Source organism: Taudactylus pleione, unplaced genomic scaffold (assembly GCF_031769625.1).
Source record: "Taudactylus pleione unplaced genomic scaffold, aTauple2 ptg000406l, whole genome shotgun sequence".
Lineage (NCBI taxonomy): Eukaryota > Metazoa > Chordata > Amphibia > Anura > Myobatrachidae > Taudactylus > Taudactylus pleione.
The window spans coordinates 1964251-1985892 of NW_028284808.1; the positions used below are offsets into that span (position 1 = coordinate 1964251).

At 46.2% G+C, this 21642-nt stretch overlaps 1 protein-coding gene across 2 annotated transcripts in view; it reads right to left on the reverse strand.

Moving 5' to 3' along the window:
• The window catches only part of SLC44A3 (solute carrier family 44 member 3), a 166657-nt gene that overhangs the window by 127267 nt on the left and 17748 nt on the right, over nt 1–21642 (reverse strand). The window contains exon 1 of one of the 2 annotated variants that reach the window (XM_088446818.1): nt 4385–4656. Coding sequence is in view for 1 of the 2 variants with exons in the window: in XM_088446817.1 (XP_088302943.1) it covers nt 15501–15602 (102 nt within the window). In the remaining variant the exon portion in view is untranslated. Of the gene's footprint in view, nt 1–4384; nt 4657–15500; nt 15603–21642 lie in introns of those variants that run through there. The other variant, XM_088446817.1, reaches the window with a different exon arrangement.

Consider the following 21642-nt stretch of genomic DNA (forward strand, 5'->3'; position numbering starts at 1 on the left):
CATCACAAAGAGAAATGTTCACCATATGTGGTATAAGCAAAGAGTTAACTTTTTTCCTTGTGCACAGGGTATAAAGTTGTTAAAAGTCCTGAAGTGGATAAAAAGATTTTAGCAAAAAATAGGTTTTGTTTCCTGACGTTCCTATTTGAAGCAGGATGAAGTCTGTATTTATGCGGGTTTGCATTGCGCTCGCAAGTGGGTCGATGGTGGGCCAACGCGTGTGCAAGCCCTGTAGCGAGTGAGAAATCACTCGCTCTGGGGCTCGCAACAAAACGGGGCGGCTGTCGATGTTGATCGACAGCTCACCCCGTTTTGTAGACGGGGAGGGGGGGTGGCTGTACAAACTGAGGCGTTCCCGAAGGAGGGTGGCCCTACTGACATCACTCGTGATGTCAGTAGTGGACTTCCTGTTCTATTACAGCAGGAAGTACACTTGGCATTGCGAGTGCTGAGACCCACCACAAGGTCTCCTCGCAATGCCGATGGTTGCGATAATCGCCAGGCCGCACGTACAAGCTGTGGGTGGTCACCAACAGCTGTGCGAGCGGCCTGGAGGCCGGAGTTTAAAATAAAAGGGATGCCCTGATTCAGAGCGAGCGCACGCAAATAGCGTGCGCCTCTGAATCAGGCCCACAACCCCTTGCAGGCAGCAATAAGAATTAATAGTCCTTACATACAGAGACCACCTAAGGGAGAGCGCGGTTAAAAATCCTGTTTCTTAAAAAGACAGAATACAAGGTCCATGGTTTAGGATCTGTGTGAGCATCACGTACGTCTAGCACTAGAAGCAAATAGCAGCCTAACTCACAGTTGGTTAAAATCAAATTGACTGAGGCACTAATTAAGTCACCTGTGGTCAAGCATGGATATCCTTAAAACCTGGACTGTTAGGGTGCCTTGAGGACTGTGTTTGGGAACCATGAAAAATCATGAATAGCTGATTGCCTACTCTAAGCTAGGTTGGCCAAGTAGTGACTAGGTAGGAAGGAAGTGACTCACTCAAAGGACTTGTCATGCATTTTGCATCGTAGTGACTTCTCAATAGCTGGCAGCGCAATGTCACCGAGATTATCACTCAGCTCCCACAAAGTAAAATGTGGGAGGGGCGACATATTGTACCACGGGTACACATTAGAGCGATGTTATAAACAACGGAACGACCACTCATTCCGTCGTTCATTAACATGAATGGGGTCGCTTGCGATATCGTCAGGTTTGATGTGCAGCACATCTACGACGCATGCGACCACGGGAGAGCGTATATCGTGCATACACACTGCACGATGTTGTTACGATTTGGCCAAATCGTAACAACATCGCTCCAGTGTGTACCTAGCTTTAGAGTCTAAAGGGGACGGGCAGACCCACAGGGGTGACACAGAGAGGAGAGACAGTGAGCAAGAAGCAGTGGGTCTGAATGATAGCTGGAAGGCTTTGATAAAGAAGCAGGTCTTGAGAGCCTGTTTGAAGTTTTGTAAGGCAGTGGAAAGTCTGATAGGGAGAGGGTTCCAGAGATATGCAGCAGCACAGGCAAAGTGGAGGCGGGAATGGGAGGAAGTAATCAGTTGGGAGGAGAGGCAGCATTCATTTGTGAAGCGAAGTGGGGGGTTAGAGTGGGAAGGGAGATAAGGTCAGAGATTTAAATAGGAGAGTATTCGGTGGGGGCTTCGAAAGTGAGCCAGTGTAGGGCTTGTAGGAGAGGGGAGGCAAGCGAACACCTGCCGTTTGTGGGCAGCCCCACTGACATCACCAGTGATGTCAGTGAGAGAGCTTCCGGCTCTATTAGAGCCAGAAGCTCTCTGGGGTTTGCGGCCACGAGACCCTACCACAAGGGTCTCGTCGCAAGCCCGATGGTCGCGATGGTCTTGACCATCACGACCATCATCCTGGCCGCTCGCAATAGCTGTGGGTGGTCACATGACGACGTCTCTCCCATTACCCACTGCGGGAGCCGGAAGATGGCTCCCGCAGTGGGAGCAGCAGCAGCCGATGAGAGTCTCACAGACTCTCATCGGCTGCTGATTACAACAAACACACAGCTGCCGTTGCCGGCGGCTGTGTGTTTGGCACTGTGTAGTGCTGACCGAACTCCGTCCGGTCAGCGCTACACATGCGGTGCAGCTGTGTCACAGAGACACAGTCTGCACCGCGGCCCGTTTGGTACGCAGCTGAGTGAGGCGCCCTCCAATATGTGGCGCCTTACTCAGCTGCGTAACGGGAGAACCGGCCCTTGTCCTGGAGCATCACTCGAGTATAAGCCGAGGGGGGCTTTTTCAGCACAAAAAATGTGCTGAAAAACTCGGCTTATACTCGAGTATATACGGTATGTTTATATGTACACTATACTGTGGGGCCTCTATATGTACACTATACTTGTAGGGCCTATGATGTACACTGTCACTAAATTTAGGTGTCTTGTGTTACTATGTCATATTGACTGCCCATGTCACACTGTATTAGCTGCCTATGTATTAGGTCACATGCTAATGTGTACTATGTAAATCAGACGACTGTCCTGTGTTACAAGGTGCGGCACGGATGGTGTAAGGGTTAGCATTGCTGCCTCACCACAGTGGGGGTTATCTTCCCGCCACAACCCTAATTATCAGGAGTTGGTTAGCAGGGATATTGCTAGTAGGCCTCATGCTGCGTAGGGCCCGGTGACACGCAGGCATCTGAGGTGCTGGGTCCGCCATGGTGGGGCAAGCACAGGCTCCGGCTCTCAGCAGGTCCGTGGTTATCCTGGCAAAGTAGATTCTGCTCCAGGCACAGACTTTGGCAGGCTCTGCTGTGCGAGGCACAGGTGGAGATTGTCCTAGGAGGCGTCTTCCTCCCTCCAGGGCTTCATAAGCAGTTCTGCATGAGTATAAATCTCCGAAGCCTCGGCCAGTCTCGAAGGGTGAGGACCCACTGTCCTCTTTGACTAATTGCTGCTGTGCGCCACTTTTTAGCGAATATGGCTTCCCAAGCGTAGGCGACGGGAAGTGACTACTTTACCTTTGGCGATTCTCTCTCCAGTCTTATCAGGGAGGCCTAGGAGACGCCAGATTACGAGGTCATCATTCCTTGCACATTTGCTTCCAACGACTTAGGTACCCAGGTGGAAGCACACCCCACTGTTCTCGCTGCGAACAGACTTTTCGCTCAACGCATGCAACATTTTTTAGGGATCTACTAGCTAATCCTTGGAGGGTTGCCTTCTGTCTATTCTCATACGTTCGGGGCACATGACTCTGGCTTGGCGAGCCTTCACATAATGGGTGTCTACTATGGTCACTCCGGCTGCCGAATTTGTCCAAAGAATCTACAATAGTTTGCTCTGGGATTCCCTACCGGTTGGGGGGTAATTTCCACGGGGCAGCACAGATGGTGTAGTGGTTGGCATTCCTGCCTCACAGCGCCTGGGCCGTAGGTTCGGGTCCCACTTTGGTACTGGGTGTGTGGAGTTTGTATGTTCTCTCTGTGGTATTTTGGTTTTCTCACACACTCCAAATATCACTTGTCTAGAGACTGTGGACCTCATTCAGAGTTGGTCGTTGTGGCTGCACGGTCGTAAGGTAAAAGGGTCCGGATATGCAAATGAAGCACTCGCAAATTGCGTCGTTAAGATGGGATCGTTAGCTGGACGAGCGAGGGGAGGATGCGGCCGTAAGACTAAAAACACGCCTTCTCGTTCCCATTACACATCATCTCTGGGCATATAAGGATTAATCGAGACCATCGGAGCTGCTTGTAGACCTTAAGGTTGACCATACTCTCTCTTAAGCACTATGATCAAGTCAGTGTAAAAACCTCCCATGTCACATGTGCCATGACACTACTTAGCTAATTATGCACTCCCATAAAACGCCGTTTGCATAGTTAGGCACGCTCCCCACTATACACGTACATATAGGACACCAATGTGTTTTACACAAGGTTATAGTCAATAATCACCAAAATAAATTGGTCTTGAAACTTCCAATAAACGGATACCACTGATATTTTTAAGAGGTATTGTTGGATCTCCCTCCTTGCAACGTCATAACCATGGGGGAATAAAAAAAGAAGTAGAATAATACTGCAGTAGCCTTGACAATCGATGATTTTAATAACAGATGTACACTTACAAGAAGCAGATGAATAAAAAGCATGTAGTAAAACAAGTGGTGAGACCGCACCCAGCGTCCCCGTCAACGTGTAGACATCAGTCCCAGATGTACCAGAGAATAGTAAGATCGTCACTCCGGAATATGACAATCCACGCAGATGGAATACACATATAACGGTGTTTGGTGCCGCAGTCAGTCCACAAAGTGTTTCGGACAATAACGAGGTCCTTCGTCAGAAGCGTACTTCGCTCACCCAGTTCCTCCTTTAAATACCCTATAGGTGATTATCTCACCTGATCTAATCTTCTACCAGCCGGCAGATAGCCCAGGACACCTCCGTCTGTTCATCGTTGGAGACCGGAAGTGACTGACCCGCGTGCATTCCACCGCACCCGGAAGTCCTGCGTTCCATTCAACAGCGGATGTTACACTCAGACCTCCATATGCTCAATTCCTTAAAACCGGAAGTAACTCATCTCTGTGCGTTCCACCGCACCAGGAAGTCCTGCGTTCCATCCAATAATATTACAATCCTCTTAGATAAGGAATTCCAAGTGAATTGAATTATTCATGAGCATAGGCACTGACATAGTCCTCATAATAGGGTTATAACAATCCATGCCACATAAAAAACAAAAAACAAAGAATACATGAATAAAATATTTAACATTAAATATGATAAAATACTCATACAAATGGGTCAAACAATATAAGGAGAGATAGCAGCAAAATAGAAATATATAGAAAAAGATTCACATATAGCAGCAAGTATGTTAAACAACAGACACTTTTCTTATGTTAAGAAACATTTGAGTTCGAACTCCCCATTTAACCCCTTGGGTACAAGTGTTTTTAATTGGTAGATCCATCTCATTTCGGCTTGTGAAAGCCTCTTATCTACGTCTCTAATTTTCCATTTAGGAAGAATCTGTTGTATGCCTAAAAACCGTTTAATATGGCACTCTTTGCTATTATGTTTTATCTTAAAATGAGCGGAAACAGTATGTGTAGTTAGACCTTTACGAATATTATAAATATGCTCAGATAGTCTAATCCAGGGGTCTTCAAACTTGGCCCTCCAGATGCTGTGGAAGTACACATCCCAGCATGCACTGCACATAGTTTTAGCATGCTGTTATATCAAAAAGGTGGCAGTGCATGTTGGGATGTGTAGTTCCACAGCAGCTGGAGGGCCAAGTTTGAAGACCCCTGGTCTAATCTTTAGGTTTCTACTAGTTTTACCTATATAAAATAAATTACATGCACACTCAAGGAGGTACACCACATTCCTGGAGTTGCATGTAATAAATTCTCTTATCGGGTATTTGATTCCCTCTACCTCAAACTCTGTTACCTTATTTTCTGGTACCTAATTTTCTGGTACCATCACCGTTTTGTAGTCTTGGTTCCAGGGTAGCCTTGTGCATCATGAGGTATCTTTTATACCCAGTACAGGTGCAAATGGTGAGTTCAGCAACCATTGAGTGACGTCTTGAGGCATCTGGGTGCTAGGCATCGTGGCTAGTGTGCCACCATGAACCTTGGGGTCCGCTGCCAAGGCAGTGCTTTTGATTTCTCAATGTCGCTCTTCCCCAGGTGCGGCATGGGGGTATTGAACGAGCCATTGTTCCTATCCCCTTGACCGGTGTTTTTGTTCCAGTCCTGCCGCAGGCACAGAAACTAGTTTTCTGGTTTCTTTCTGGTTCGATTGCTGGACGTTTTTTTTTTTCTGGCCGACCTTGGATCGTCATGCCTCGAGCTCCACAGAGTGGGTAGTTCCATTCAGAGCCCACAGCATGGAAGTCAACTCATACCCGCTCTGTGTATGGAACGCATACCCTCACCGTTTTGGGCAGGTCGTCTTTCTTCCTCAGTCATTGATCGAATCTGCCCAGTCTGGGCTGGGCCCTACCGTTCAGTGGAGCCCAAGCTCCTTGGGGTTTGCATCAGACTACAGGCAGTGATACCACGCATATTGCATTGAAGGTATCGCAGCTAGGCTCTTTTGGGTTTCAGTTTGTGACGGATACTCTGGCGTCACAGTTACGAATCTTCCTAGGTCACTGGTTTCACGACATTGCAGGGTCTCCCGTTTTTTTGTAGCCGCCTTCAGCTCTGAAGTGGTCTTCGACATTTCTCTCCAGTAGGGTTTTGTCGCTTGGGGTGGCCAGTGCACGACCCTTACTGACCTTGGTCTCCTCCATTCTGTGGGTGCCTTGTCCGTCGCTCTTGTGGAGCATTTGCTTTTTGGGCATGAGACTCTCCACTTAGCGACCATTCATTGGACTATGGTCACTCGTGGGAGTTCCATTGGGTACGTCTTCAGCCTTGTAAGGGTTGCTCGGCAGTTTAGGTTGCTGGTGCGGTCCGACCGCACTCTTCACTCTCATTCGGTGACTGTTTTCCGGTATTCTCCTCTAGGTCTGTTCCTGGGTCCCTCCTGGATGGGTTTGTGGTACCCACGGACATAAGTCTCCTGGGCCGTGACGTTGCCTTTAAAACTCTAGGGCCGTTGGGTAGCCGTCCACAACGGCTCAAGCACTGAGTCATTTTTTTCTGCCTCTCTTGGGGGTTGGCAGGTTTGCAGTTGGTCAAACAACTGCACAGTGGAAAATGTAAGTCATCCGGGGGGGGCCCTAGAGCGCTGACACTCTCAGTGGTAATAATGCCTGTAATGTGATCGAGGACAGCGGACTTCCTCTCAGGGCAGTGGTCTCGCTATGCAGTGGTCTCTCTGGCGTTCGTTGGTTAGGTCTTCAGCGAGAGGATCTTAGGGCATGTCTTCAAGACTTCACAGGGTTGTCTGTGAACAGGGTATCTGCTGGTTCTGCAGAGAATGCCTTGACTGTTCCGTGCAGGTTTCGGCTAGCGAGTCGGTTCTGCCATCCCCATTGCTGCCTACAGTTCTCCAGGTGTGTAAAGCCTTCCCGTATACAGGTAATCCTGGAGGCTCCAGGCTGGCTCCACTGTCATGATGTGGGGCCATTCTCAGGCAGTCGGTATGTCCTGGATTGGGTCTTCCACTTCACCAGTCCTGCTGCTACATGGTTCATTGTTTCTACACAGGGACCTTCCTCCGTTGCTGTTCCCGATCTGGCCTTTGGTGACCAGGGGTTGGAAAGCTTATATCTCTCGTTTCCTCTGAATTGGGAAACTGTTTTTGGTAGGGGTGGATTACAAGTTTTCACTTCTCACATTCCTTGGCCTTCCTTCGCGGGGGTTTGGAGGCCAGTTGACTACTTCTTTTTGTGATTATACTGGCTTTGGCCAGGCACTTTATTTCGGGTGACGTTTGGCCTTTCTTCTGAAGGTCCAATTCCTTGTTACTAGGTATGCAGTCTATTCAGACACTGTTTCATCCGCAGGTGGGGCCGTGGACTCTGAGTTTGGTCCTGTCGGCTCTCACACAGGCAGCATGGGTGGAGCGTTCAGCTGATCTTCGGTTAGTTGCTTCTGAGCTGGTCTTCCTTATGGCTATTGCCTTCAGTTGGCATGGTTTCATGTTGGCATTCCCAAGTCACCTTTTTTCTCCTCTTCCAGGAGGATGGTGTGGTGCTCTGTACAGTTTTTTTTTTCACAAGCTGACTCTTGTTTTGACCTTTCTTCCAACAGGAGGTTGTCTTTCTGATCTTTTGTCCTTCGGTGACTTCCTGGGACTAGGGTGAGATGGCTTTGCTAGCTGGGCTGTACATCACACTGTTCTCTGCGGCTGCTTTTGTAGCGCGTTAGGGGGTTGACCGGCTACTCAGCAGACCCCTGCGTATTTGATCCACTCGGGCATCACTCATGCCTCTTCTGGAGCAGGGTTACCGCCACCAGACCAGGCTTCAGAACCTTTTGCCAGGGAGACTGTTTTCTGAGGGGCAGTGCGACCCAAGACCAGCAGCACAGTCCGTTGTACAGTTCTCTGGTCTCCTGCCCGCATGTTTACTCATTTTCCAGCATTCAGTTTTCTTGCCTCTGGCGGCACACTCTGGGGTCATACAGTTCTCCGGTCAGGCAGCCTGAGCATTCCCTCCCCTGGGGGCGGCTTTTGAACATCCCCATGTCCCAGTGTCCCCCAGCCCAGACAAAAGAGAAAAGAGGATTTTTGGGTACTTACCGTTGAATCCTTTTCTCTGAGTCAGGCTGGGGGACACTGCGTTCCCTCCCTCACGCTCAGCTGTATTGAGTATGAATTATGATTTGGGTCGTATTTGACCGTCAATTTCGTATTTTATTTTTCGGTGTGACAGTGTCACTGAGTGTTGCTTCTCCTTACCAGGAACTTTTGAAGTTGTACTGAAGTCAGGGGTTTGCAGAGGGGAGGAGTTATAGATTTCAGTGTTAGTGCCAAATCCACACCTTCCCACCTACAACCCCATGGTCCAGTGTCCCCCATCCCAAAAGGATTCAACGGTAAGTACCCAAAAATCCTCTTATTGATACGCTTGCACATAAAGTCAACAGTCCCCCCCCACACACCCTATAAAATACATATGCTTTACATAAATACATAAATACATGTTCTCACACATCATAGAACCAACCCAGCACACGAAAACACTTGCCCACAAGTAGGCGGGTTCCAAAATCTCAGTAAATGTCTTAATTCTCAATTCATCCTTCCATATATGTCATTTTAAGGTGTTGGTGCCTAATTAGTCAGGTTTTGCCTCCGCCCTACAGTAGAAACGAAATATCTTGCCTTAAGCCTTCTATTTTATTTACCACACAAATGCCAATTATAGCCTTGAATTAACTACCAATACACATACATTACATTTATTTCACTAAACAAGGTGCAGAATTCTGCTCTGTTGTTTTTGAAACCAAAGCAGATGAATTATGTATAGAACTAAAAGGAGGGTGTACTAATGGGGCTGATTTTCAAAGATTACCAAATGGAAAAAATAAAACATGACGTAGTTGAAGGAGTATCACTGATGGAGGGAAAAACAGAGCCTACTGAATCATGTGGAAAAAACTACTCATATCCCAGTGTCCTTATAGTAGAGCCAACATAAGAAACTTAACATGAAATACTAGTTTATAACAGTTGCATGAACTCACATCTAGCAATGAGTGTATACTTCCCAAGGTTACATTCTATGTTTTACCTGCATCTAAGGGTCAATTTACTTCTGCTGGGTAAATAAAAAAGAGATGGGATATTTTAGCAAAGGGGGAAACATGATCCAATCACTTCCCAGCTTCACTGCCATTTACAGTGTGCAGACCCCATTTTCAGGAAAGGTGGAATATTCCAGGGGCATGTGAGCAGAAGCACAGTGTTTGGGTCGGGCTTATGGGGAGACGAATGCAAAAAGGTTGGGATGGGATGTGGGCAAAGAGATGGGAATTATGAACGCACGAGGAGGGGGGTTTCTGCAATATTAACCTTTCATATTGTCATTACACAAAAGATAAAATGGATATCGTATTAAATACCTAAACAAGAAATGTCTGTATATATTGTTTGTTAGTCCAAAGTGGGTTTCAGAGTTATCACCTTAGCAGATCGGATTTGCACATATATTTTCCACTTTACACATAAGAGCAACAAAATGATAAACACCTTTTGAATCGGCAAAGCAGCATAAGTAAGACGAAAGTCTCATGCAATCACAGATTCGCCGAGAGCCATCACACATGCAGCAATCTGTTTATCATGACCATAGAACAACCAGATCAGTAAGAAACTGTCTGGTCAATATGTGACGTATATCTGCTCTAAGAGACATCCTATGTCGTTTGTTACAGCTATGCAGGATGTCTTAGCCAGAGCTGGATTTAGAGCTCATGGGGCCCTAGGCAAGATACCAGTTTTGGGACCCCCTCCCTCAATCCATATCACTACATTTTTATTCCTGATTCATGCCTCTTTTACAGCACCTTGAAGATCCACTGCGGCCTTGAAACGTCGGCTATGTATGTATAATACACTTGCTTTTTCCTAGCTTTTGCAAAGCTTTTCCGAGATAGGCCCCCGCTGATTGCCCCCTCTATAGCTTTTATTGCCTGTCCATTAAATATCACACTGCCCCCTGACAGCATTCACTCAGCACACTGTCCTCCATCCCAACTCACTCATGTCCCCCATAGCACACACACTAAGGGCCATATTCAATTTGAGGCGAAAAGTCCGAGGTTAGACTTTTCGCCATCATCGCCGTTTTTTCTGGGATAAAGTATCGGGCGCGTGCCCGCTTTATCCCCGTATTCAATTAGGATCCGACGAAAAGGTAAGTATCAAAAAGTCCTGGGAATTATCGGGAAATCATCCTGGCTCCCCCCTAAAGATGGTCTGACATGGGGGATCACTATGGGTACCCCCGATTTGGCCTGCTGAAGGTAGTCAGAGTTTTTTAATAGCCGCGGCAGGTGCATAAATGCGCCTGTGAAGAAGTGATGAAGAATAGCACTTGGCAGTTGTTGTTTTTTTTGTGAAAAAAAAAAAAACAATCAAATTTGGGGTAAATGAAAATGGGTGCAAGTATATTTTTAAGTCCCTAAAGTGAGTTTTGAAAATTCTTCAAAAATGCACCTGCCGCTACCTCCCAAATTCTTGGGATTCCTGAGGATTTTTTTAACATTTTTTTTTGACAAAGATTACTTATAGAAGACACTCTCAGGGCTGCAGACAATTTTTTTTTAAGCCTGCACCCCTAAGTCCCAATTCTGCACTTTTTTTCACCATGTATTACATGGTGAAAACTTATCCCTGTTTTCTAACAAAGAGTTTCGCACCTGCGAAAAGTCTTTGTAATTGTATATGGGGATAAGTGAAACAGACGAAAATTACGTCATCGGCGAGAAATTATTGCCGATAACCCTTTTTCGCAGCCTAATTAATACGGCCAAAAGCCAGTTACTGGCCACCTCACAGCACCACATCCTGCCCCCTTTACTGCCTGTCTCACAGCACAACACCCCTCTCCCCTCAAAGTACCCGTCTCCCCTTTCAGCACATCACCTCTTTCCTCACAGCAAAAACACCTCTCAGTGCCCCTTTTCCCTCACAGCACATAACTCTCTCAGCATAGTCCCCCCCCCACAGCACAGACCCCCACCACTCTCCACTCACAGCACAGAACCCCCACCAGTCACAGCACAGAATCCCCACCACTCACAGCACAGAACCCCCACCACTCTGCACTCACAGCACAGACCCCCATCACTCACAGCACAGAACCCCCACCCCTCACAGCACAAACCTTCCCCTGCACAGCACAGATCACTCTGCCCTCTTGGTAACAGCCCTGCCCTCTTAGCACAGGCACTCCATCCTCTCACAGCATAGACCCAATTTCCCTCTTGGCATAGACCCCCTCCCTCTGCTCATTCAGCATAGACCACTCTCACCATAGAACCCTCTCAGCCCAGACCCATCGCCCCAAACCACCTAGACTGCGCTCCCCTAACAGCATAGACCCCATTTGCCTCTTAGCATAGACCCCCTCCCCTCATAGCACAGACCCCACCCCCTCTGCTCATTCAGAACAGACCACTCACATCATAGAACCCTCTCAACCCAGACCCATCTCTCCAAACCACCTAGCTCTCCCCTAACAACCCCTAAACAAACATCGCGACTGGCCGGCGCGTGAAAAAAGCTGCCGAGCCGCTGCCAATCGCGTGAGAGGAGAGCCTGCGGGGCGCCTCTCATTGGGCCAAGCGGTGAGGGAGGGGCTGTGGCAAGGCGGGGCCTGGGAGAGATGGCAGACCAACAGCGACGCCGGTCTCGGGGCTGGTGGTGATGCCCCCTAGCCGCGCCCACTTAGTGGTGCTGCTGCCACCGCCGCACATGAGGCGCGGCGAGGTCAGGGTGTCCCCGGCTGGTGCCGGCCGGGCCCGTCACAGATGAGGGGAGAGCGGAGGATGCCACGCACAAAGCCACTCCCCCGACGTGGCCGCTCACGTGGGTGTCACTGGCAGCAGTACACAATAATTGTAAGTCTAATTGCGATGTGACGTGATGACGTCACATCGCCCTCATGGATCCATCCAAGCCTCCTGACTGAGGCACAAACACTGCTTAGTAGTAGGGCTGCCGGCTGGCCCTGGTCTGTGACTCCGCCTCCTCCCCCTATTGGTAGGAGCAGGTCACCGGACGTGTGTGTGTCCTCTCCTTGTCCAGGCAGCAGTTGGTCCCATCAGCAGCTTTATACACAGGGCCGGATTTTGGGAGGGGCCCGACTACGGGCCCCTTGGGACCCGCTGGGCCCTAGACAAATGCCTAGGTTGCCTAGCGGTGAATCCGGCCCTGGTCTTAGCACTACAATGTGTCAAAAAAAAAAAAAACAGTCCTTGAAGAGGTATTTTGTTTGTAAACCCACCCCCTTCAGCGATCTCTGTCCCTCTATTTTGCATATAGGTGCATAAATATTGGGACATTGACAGAATTTTCATATTTTGGCCTCTATTCACCACCACAATGGCTTTGAAATGAAACAAACAAGATGTGCTTTAACTGCAGACTTTCAGATTTAATTTGAGGGTAATTACATCCAAATCAGGTGAACGGTGTAGGAATTACAACGGTTTCTATATGTGCCTCCCACTTTTTAAGGGGCCAAAAGTAATGGGACTATCAACTCAAAAGCTATTTCATGGACAGGTGTGGGCTATTCCATCGTTATTTCATTATCAATTAAGGAGGTAAAAGGTCTGGAGTTGATTCTAGGTGTGACATTTGCATTTGGAATCAGTTGCTGTCGACTCTCAATATGAGATCCAAAGAGCTGTCACTATCAGTAAAGCAAGCCATCATTAGGCTGAAAAATCAAATCAAACCAATCAGAGGGATAGCAAAAACATTAGGTGTGGCCAAATCAACTGTTTGGAACATTCTTAGAAAGCTAGAACGCACCGGAGAGCTCAGCAACACCAAAAGACTCGTAAGACCACGGAAAACAACAACTGTGGTGGATGACAGAAGAATTATTTCCCTGGTGAAGAAAAACCCCTTCACAACAGTTGGCCAAATCAAGAACACTCTCCAGGAGGTAGGTGTACATGTGTCAAAGTCAACAATCAAGAGAAGACTTCACAAGAGTGAATATAGAGGGTTCACCACAAGATGTAAACCATTGGTGAGCCACAAAAACAGGAAGACCAGATTAGAATTTGCCAAACAACATCTAAAAAAACCATTACAGTTCTGGAACAACATCCTATGGACAGATGAGACAATGATCAACTTGTACCAGAGTGATGGGAAGAAAAGAGTATGGAGAAGGAAAGGAACTGCTCATGATCCAAAACATACTACCTCATCAGTGAAGCATGGTGGTAGTAGTGTCATGGCGTTGGCATGTATGGCTGCCAATGGAACTGGTTCCCTTGTATTTATTGATGATGTGACTGCTGACAAAAGCAGCAGAATGAATTCTGAAGTGTTTCAGGCAATATTATATGCTCATATTCAGTTAAATGCTTCAGAACTCATTGAACAGCGCTTCACAGTGCAGATGGACAATGACCCGAAGCATACTGCAAAAGCAACCAAAGAGTTTTTTAAGGCTAAAAAGTGGAATGTTATGCAATGGCCAAGTCAATCCCCTGACCTGAATCCGATTGAGCATGCATTTCACTTGATGAAGACAAAACTGAAGGGAAAATGCCCCAAGAACAAGCAGGAACTGAAGACATTTGCAGTAGAGGCCTGGCAGAGCATCACCAGGGATGAAACCCAGCATCTGGTGATGTCTATGCGTTCCAGACTTCAGACTGTAATTGCCTGCAAAGGAATTGCAACAAAGTATTAAAAAGTGAAAGTTAGATTTAGAGTTTAGTTTGTCCCATTACTTTTGGCCCCTTAAAAACCGTTCACCTGATTTGAATGTAATTACTCTCAAATTAAATCTGAAAGTCTGCAGTTAAAGCACATCTTGTTTGTTTCATTTCAAAGCCATTGTGGTGGTGAATAGAGGCCAAAATATGAAAATTCTGTCAATGTCCCAATATTTATGCACCTGACTGTAGGTAGAATTAAACCACCTGTAGTCATTATGATGTTCAAAAACTATTGTTTTGTTGAAAATGATAACAACCATTTTGTGCAGCTGATAAAATAGCACAGACTTGAAAGAAAGAAAAAACAAACAAACCTCTCTGTTCCATAAATCTCGGCAAATGTGTGTGCATCTAGTATATTACAGTTACAGCTTTAAAAAATAAGTTTAATAGGTATTTTAAAATTACGTTTTTAATACATGTTTTTGTATCGCCATTTAACCATATTTTGTAATACACCTAATTGTCCGATCTCCCAACACATGCTCTTACCATTAACCTAAGGCTGTGTTGAAAAACCAAGGGGACATGTATTTATAGAAATGAGGTAACATGATATATTGTTTAACTAAGCATAAGCATGCGGAATTTAGCACCTATTCCCCAGGACATGACCCAGTGTACATGGCATGTTTTTCAAACATGTCACACAAGATGCAGAAGTTAATTAGCACCCCTTGCAGCAATCACACCATCAGCCACAGACATAGTTGAAAGCTTGCCTTCACTGCAGGGATTAGAAACTTGTATTCAGCAAGGGTTCTGAATACGCGTTGAACTTTACATCCAAAAAGGACGAGTAACAAAAATCTGACTTCCTCCCCCATGGATTTTATAGCCTGAGGCCCAAATGTGATGCCTGAAAGATATGGGCAACAGCGAGATGTCAATGATGTTGCCGCTAGATTCAAAGTGGCAATTGTTTTGTAGGGCAATGCCAGCCTGGTTTTGCCTTAAAACAAGTGGCTGCTTTAAATCTAGCAGTTAGATCGACAATATCTCGCTGCTGTCCGCATCTCATAAGAGTTGGAGTTTGTTATTAGCTTAATTCTACCACAAATTACGGAGAACTTCAGCAACCAGAGGAATATTTCCTGTACCTATTGAACTGGCATCCGGATAAAAGATCAACATTGTCTAAATAGACACTCAATAGGTTGACACCAGATGGTCGACAGGCACTAGTTCAACAGGGTAAAAGGTTGACTGACAAATGGTCAACAGGGTAAAAGGTCCACAGGTACAAAAGGTCCACAGGAACAATGGTTGACGCAAAAAAAATGAGTCAACATGGTTTATCACCATTTTTAAGTGTAGTATTAGGGTTAAGCACGTGGCAGAGGGTTGGGGGTAGGCTGCCGGAGGGGAAGGTTAGGGTTAGGCATTAGGGGGAGGGTTAGGTTTTAGGCACTTGGGGGAGTGTTAGGGTGAGGATTAGTCTTAAATTAGAAAGAAAAATATGTTGACCATTTGTCACTGTCAAGTATATGTCAGTCAACCTTTTGTACATGTTGACCTTTTGACCATGTCGACCATCTGGTGTCGACCTTTTGAGTATCTATCTAGACACTGTCATTATTTATACCACAGTCGGTCAAAATACTATTTCTCATATGGTAAACAAAAACGTACCAAGCCAGACCAGAAAAGGAAAAATAAAACCAGCCACGGGATATCTGTACATTTTCTGTAAAGTAAAGGTCGCCATTGTCTCTGTGGGGGATTTTCAGACACCTGAAAGAGAGGATTTACATTATGAGAGTAACCATATAACTGAACATGAAATTGGTAAAAGAAAACAAGTGACTTTAGTTATATATAGAGAATATATTAGACACAAGCATGAACAGTCGACAATGCATAATACTTAGCGTAACAATGATAGATGTTTGAAGGGGACTGCACTGCCCCTGGAGAAAGTGAGGCTTTCTATGTCTCACACAGACAGTTGTAAGTACTAGGGCTCTAGCAAGTCACAATGGAACAGGTGTGGTGAAAGGTCAATAAAGGAATTATTTATGTAGCATATATAAAAGATGCGTATATAATCACAAATTATGTGCATATAAAAATACATTTAAATTGTTTTTAAAAAAAAGAGATTTTTTTTCTAGTTTTATTTCCTGTACTAGAACTGCATTTAGAAAAAGATACAAACTAGAAAACCACACCTCCCAAATTGCCTCATTTAGGCTGGACAGTCCTGATTTCAGCGCTCTGTCCCGCCATCTCGATTGGGACAGCTATGTCCGGACTGGGTCAGAATGTTGAGATTGGGGGCAGCCTGGCATTCACCATTGATCTACAGAGCAGAGATGAGAGTGTGCACGGATATTAATGGGTGTTTGGAGAGGAGTAAGAAGCTTCCCAGAGGCATGGCCACGCACCTTTTGTGACACTGTAATGCCCCCTGTGCCAATCATGGAGCTGAGATTTTAGGTTGAGTATGGAAAACTGCTACTGGGATTTACAGAAACCCTTTAAAAGCAATTTCTGGGGCCACAACAATAAAGCAAATACAGACAAAATTCTCAGACAAATATTAGTTTTATGACTGATTTTATTGAAAGTTGTAGTTTTCTTTTAGGGACCTTAAGAGCCGAAAAGAATCATGTTCTTATTTGAGGAGTGGGAAACACTCAGCCGCATCACACAACATCTCTTGTGATCAGAGGGCCTGATTCAGACAATACAGCAAGAAAGAGCAAGTAACTGTGCATCTTGGTAAAACCATGCGGTGGGGCAGATGTAACATGAACAGAGAGATTTAGATTAGGGAGGGGTGTCTTCAAACTGAAATCTAAATTGCAGCGTAAAAATAAAGCTGTCCAGCATATGTCAGCTGCATGCAAAAGCAGCCAGTATTTACCCTACATGCAAAAACAGTATGTATTTGCACACCTTGTATTGCAACATGGTTTGTCCAGGTGCACAGTTGCTTGCTCTATTTTATTTTATTCACAAGTCTGAATCAGGCCCAAAGACCACAGTGACGAATGTATAGGAGTAATAGCATAGATGCCTTTAAAAACAAAGGGGTCTATGTTTACTTCTTTCACATCGCAAAAGTCGGGTCGCACCCGGGATTTGTACATGCATCCATCCCGGATGCGACCCGGCTGAGACCCCTTTCAGACTGCTGGCCCAACCCGGCAATAATGGCGGGTCGATGGCGTCACCATCATCACTGCCGAGCCGGCACTTGGAGATGAGATCATTTCCAAGCGCCGGCTCTCCCTATGCAGTGAACGGGACCCAGGTCGCCTCGACCCAGGTTACCCGTTCACATTGCACCGTAAAGCCGGTTTGAGCTCATGTTCAAACCTTCTCATTACCCGAGTTGAAATGCTGGGTCTCCCGACCTGAGTTATTTCAAGTGGGCCCTTTCACACTGCACAGTAACCCGGGTTGCTGCGCATTCACGTTCTATAGCCTGTGTTATTTGCTGGCAGTGTGAAGGGGTATTACTAAGCCTTGGATGTAGATAAAGTTGACGAAGATAAAGTACCAGCCAATCAGCTCCTATCACTTTTAAAACACAGCCTGTGACATGGCAGTTAGGAGTGTTTTAGCACTGTCTCAAGCATACAGACATGCATGAAACCTTTTTTCGAGCATGTCTTTAGCGTCTATTTACTAAGCCTTGGATGGAGATAAAGTTGACGGAGATGAAGTACCAGCCAATCAGCTCCTAACTGCCATGTCACAGGTTGTGATTTAAAAGTGATAGTTAGGAGCTGATTGGCTGGTACTTCATCTCCGTCCACTTTATCTCCATCCAAGGCTTAGTATATATACCCTCATGGTCTTAAAAAAGGTCTCCTGCATATCTTTATGCTTGAGACAGTGCCAAAACGAATAAAAAGCGTTTGCACCTGTCACCATAGTTGGTGGGCAGGCTACCCCCCCGCAGGGAAGCTTGATCCTAGTGCCATAGTTGGTGGGCATTAAGCTTGAAAAAGTCCAAAGGTTTGGACAAAATGTGTTGCTGCCCTAAACTACTACTGATCTGTCCCACTTATTGGAATAGGAGAAGACTTAATATTTCCGTCAGCAAGATTGGGAGTACTGTGACTTATATGGGACGTCAACTAATTCTACTAATTGGCCAGCTCCTACTCTATTGTGGATAAACTAACATCATCACCACATAACCATGTTACCAGGTCTCTGTCCCTACCACCTCTGCCATCTCTACCTCGCCTACTTCCTGCACTCAGGTCCCCCTCTACACACTCACGCCTCATGTCATCTGTGCATTTCCCCTCTCCCCTAGATTGTAAGCTCCTAGAAGCAGGGTCCTCCTCCCCACTGTCTCACAGCCTTCTTCCCTAGCACTTCTATGACAGCCTTCACCTTCAGAGCTGTACTGTGTATGGAGAATTGTGTTGCTAATTGTTACTTGTGTTCTGTTTATATTTTGGTTACTGTATTGTAATGTTCTGTGTACCCTTTACTGTATGTACGGCGCTGCGGACCACTTGTGGCGCCCTATAAATAAAATGTAATAGTAATAATAATCAGAGTGAAAACCTACATACTATTTACCACACCGCTCCATCAATAGAGCCAGCGGGACCAAGTAGAATTAGTGAGCCGCAAGGGGACAGAGCATCAGCGCGAGTAAGTGTCTGACAGCCGCTCAAAGCCCCGAGCACACTGAACCATCTCTCTGGCTCTCAGCAGCGGGTGTTAGCCGCAAGGAGACAGACTCCGGGATGCGCCCGGCATCTATTCACAGAAAAGGGAGAGATTGGGGGCAGCCTGGCATGTCCGTAAGTGTCGGGCACGCCCCAAGAGTGATTAAAGGGGTGTGGCTTAAATACATGCCCCTTTTTCTCATGGCCACACCCACTTTTCGGGTGTGCGCACTAGAGTGCCCTTTCTCTAGGTCAAGCACCCTGCCCGGCGCCAGACCTAGAGTGAACACTACCCATGCTTGACCACAGGTGACTTAATTAGTACTCTCAGTCAATTTGGTTTACCCACCTGTGCTCAGCCATGGACACCTCTAAAACCTGAACTGTTGGGGTGCCTTGAGGAACGCATTTGGGAACCTCTGCCTTAGGTAGGAATCATTTAGCCTCATTTGGTCTTCTGCACTTTAACCCCTTCAGGGTGATGTAATAGTAATAATATGCACTTTGCAGCATAGCTTATGTAAACACAATGTCACACAGGGAAAGAGAGCTTTAAAAATATATTTGTTCATATAAGGCAATTTGTATTTCACGTGTCATGATCCTCTGTCATATATGACCCACTTCTGAAAAGCAAAAATAGAATGGAATGTATAGTTTTAATATATGTACTGTATGTGTGTAGTATTTTAATATTATCATATTAGTTATACAAGAAGAGTTTCATCATCTTATTACTACAAAAGACTATATATATATATATGTGTGTGAATATACACACACATATACAAACAATAGTTTTTTTTAATCCAATCTTAACTATAGAATCATACACAAACGGGTTTCCCCCTAATCACTCCAAACAGGGTATTATATAATGCATAAACTACAATAGTTTATTTGCACATAAGAGCAACGTTTTGGATCTCTATAGATCCTTTGTACAAAGGGCCAGCGCCACCATTAGGCAGCTGCCTAGTTGCACTGGAGGGCGCTGCTCGCTGCCCGTATTGACAGACAGTGCTCTACTAATAGCCCTGTGTAAAGCCAGCCGCGGCCACCACTCTGACAGGGTGCAGTGGCAGTGCGGCACATTAGCTCCTCACTCCCCAGCCCCTGCAGCATCTGCCCTGTGTCCTGGCGGGTTCAGTCAGGTTGCCTGCTGTGTCAGCGTTAGCGCTGACATCACGTGCCACCCGCAGCGCTTGCTTTCAGTTGTTTGTGAAAGTGATTCATTGGCTTAATCGCCCGCCCCCTTGGTTAGCTCTGTACTTCCCCCTTTGCTCCTCTTCTCTTCCTCTCAGAGACGAGGAGCAGGGAATGGATGCCGCCCGGTCTGAGCGCCTGCAGTGGACTGTAATCCGTATGTAATATTCAGGGGCGTATCTATAATGGGTGCAGGATGTATGGGGCACACGGGTCCCTAGCTCCAGGGGGGCCCACACCGCACACCCTACACCACAGGTTCTCAAACTCGGTCCTCAGGACCCCAAACAGTGCATGTTTTGCAGGTCTCCTCACAAAATTACTAGTGAAATAGTTAGCTGCACCTGTAGATCTTTTAAAATGTGTCAGTGAGTAATGAATACACCTGTGCACCTGCTGGGTGACCTGCAAAAAGTGAACTGTGTGGGGTCCTGAGGACCGAGTTTGAGAACCAATTCCGTAAACCATACCTCCCAACATGACCCTCTCCAGGAGGGACACAATGCTCTGGTCCTGGACTTCCCTGGTAAGAGGCGGGGCTGCAGCGCAATCCAAATTTCAAATAGGGGAGTCACACCAACTGTCATTTCACACGCTGCCAAACATCACTGGCTGGGACTCACTGGCAGTTGGTGTGACTCCCCTATTTGACTTTTGGACTGTACTGCAGCCCCGCCCCTGGAGCCGCCACCAATCATAAATTACCAGGGAAGTCCAGGACCAGAACATTGTGTCCCTCCTGGAGAGGATCATGTTGGGAGGTATGCCCTACACCTATATTTTTAATACTTACCTCTCCGGAGTCCCACGTCGGCAGTATCAGCGCTGTTACAATCGATGGCAATATGGTTGCCGCGGCCATTTTCTCTGCGGTTTACGTATGAGCAGTAGGGAAAACGCTGCGCCACAGACTAGTGACCAGAGTTTACTGCTGCGGCGATGCGCTCAGTGCACTGCTGGCCACCGCAAAGAGAGGAGGGTGCGGGCCCGGATAGAGCTGCACATGGGTTTCTTCCTCTCTTAGTACGTCTCTGATAATATATCATATATATATTAACAAGCAATGTATGTTGTGTGTATGTGTGTCAGTAAGTGTAATGGCACTTTAGACAGTATATAATATACTGTCTACACTTACTGACACACAACACACATTTGGAGGAGGAGCTATAGGCTGAAGTTCTGCCTAGGGCGCTGGGAAACCTTGCTCCGGCCCTGTGTGTACAAATAAACTAATAGGGGTAAATTTACTAAAGTGAGAGTTTTTAGAAAAGGAGATGTTGCCCATAGCAACCAATCAGATTCTACTTATCATTTATCTAGCACCTTCTAGAAGATAATATCTAGAATCTGATTGGTTGCTATGGACAACATCTCCACTTCTAAAGACTCTCACTTTAGTAAATTTCCCCCTTATAGTTTATGCATGATTCCCTGCTTGGAGCGCCATTCTTCCTGCTCAGACATTTGCTCTCACTCAGGTAGCCAGCCTCACACGTCTAAGGTCAGGAGTGCCCACTACCACATATGCAAATGGCTCATTAAATTAGTTATGGTTACTTTCAAGACAGCATAAATGTGGCTTTTCAGTCAATTTTTAATTCCTATAAGTATCCCACTTTTTGGATTTTACTGCAGCATAATTGGGAGTGAGGCCATGGAAATATGAACTAACCACTGCACTGCCAAGATAAAAATATTTGAAGCTTGCAGATTGTTTATCTGTGCTGGCTTTCCCCTTACTACCGGATTAGGAAAACCACACAAGCAAATTGAATCACTGCTCTGCCTGCCTAAATAAATACATCCATTGATATGGCAGTAAGATCGCCACCAATCTTAATTTATACACTTCCTTTTCCAGTTCCTCCCTTACCACATCAATTGTACAGTGCTATGTACACATTTTAGTGACAACGCAAATCACC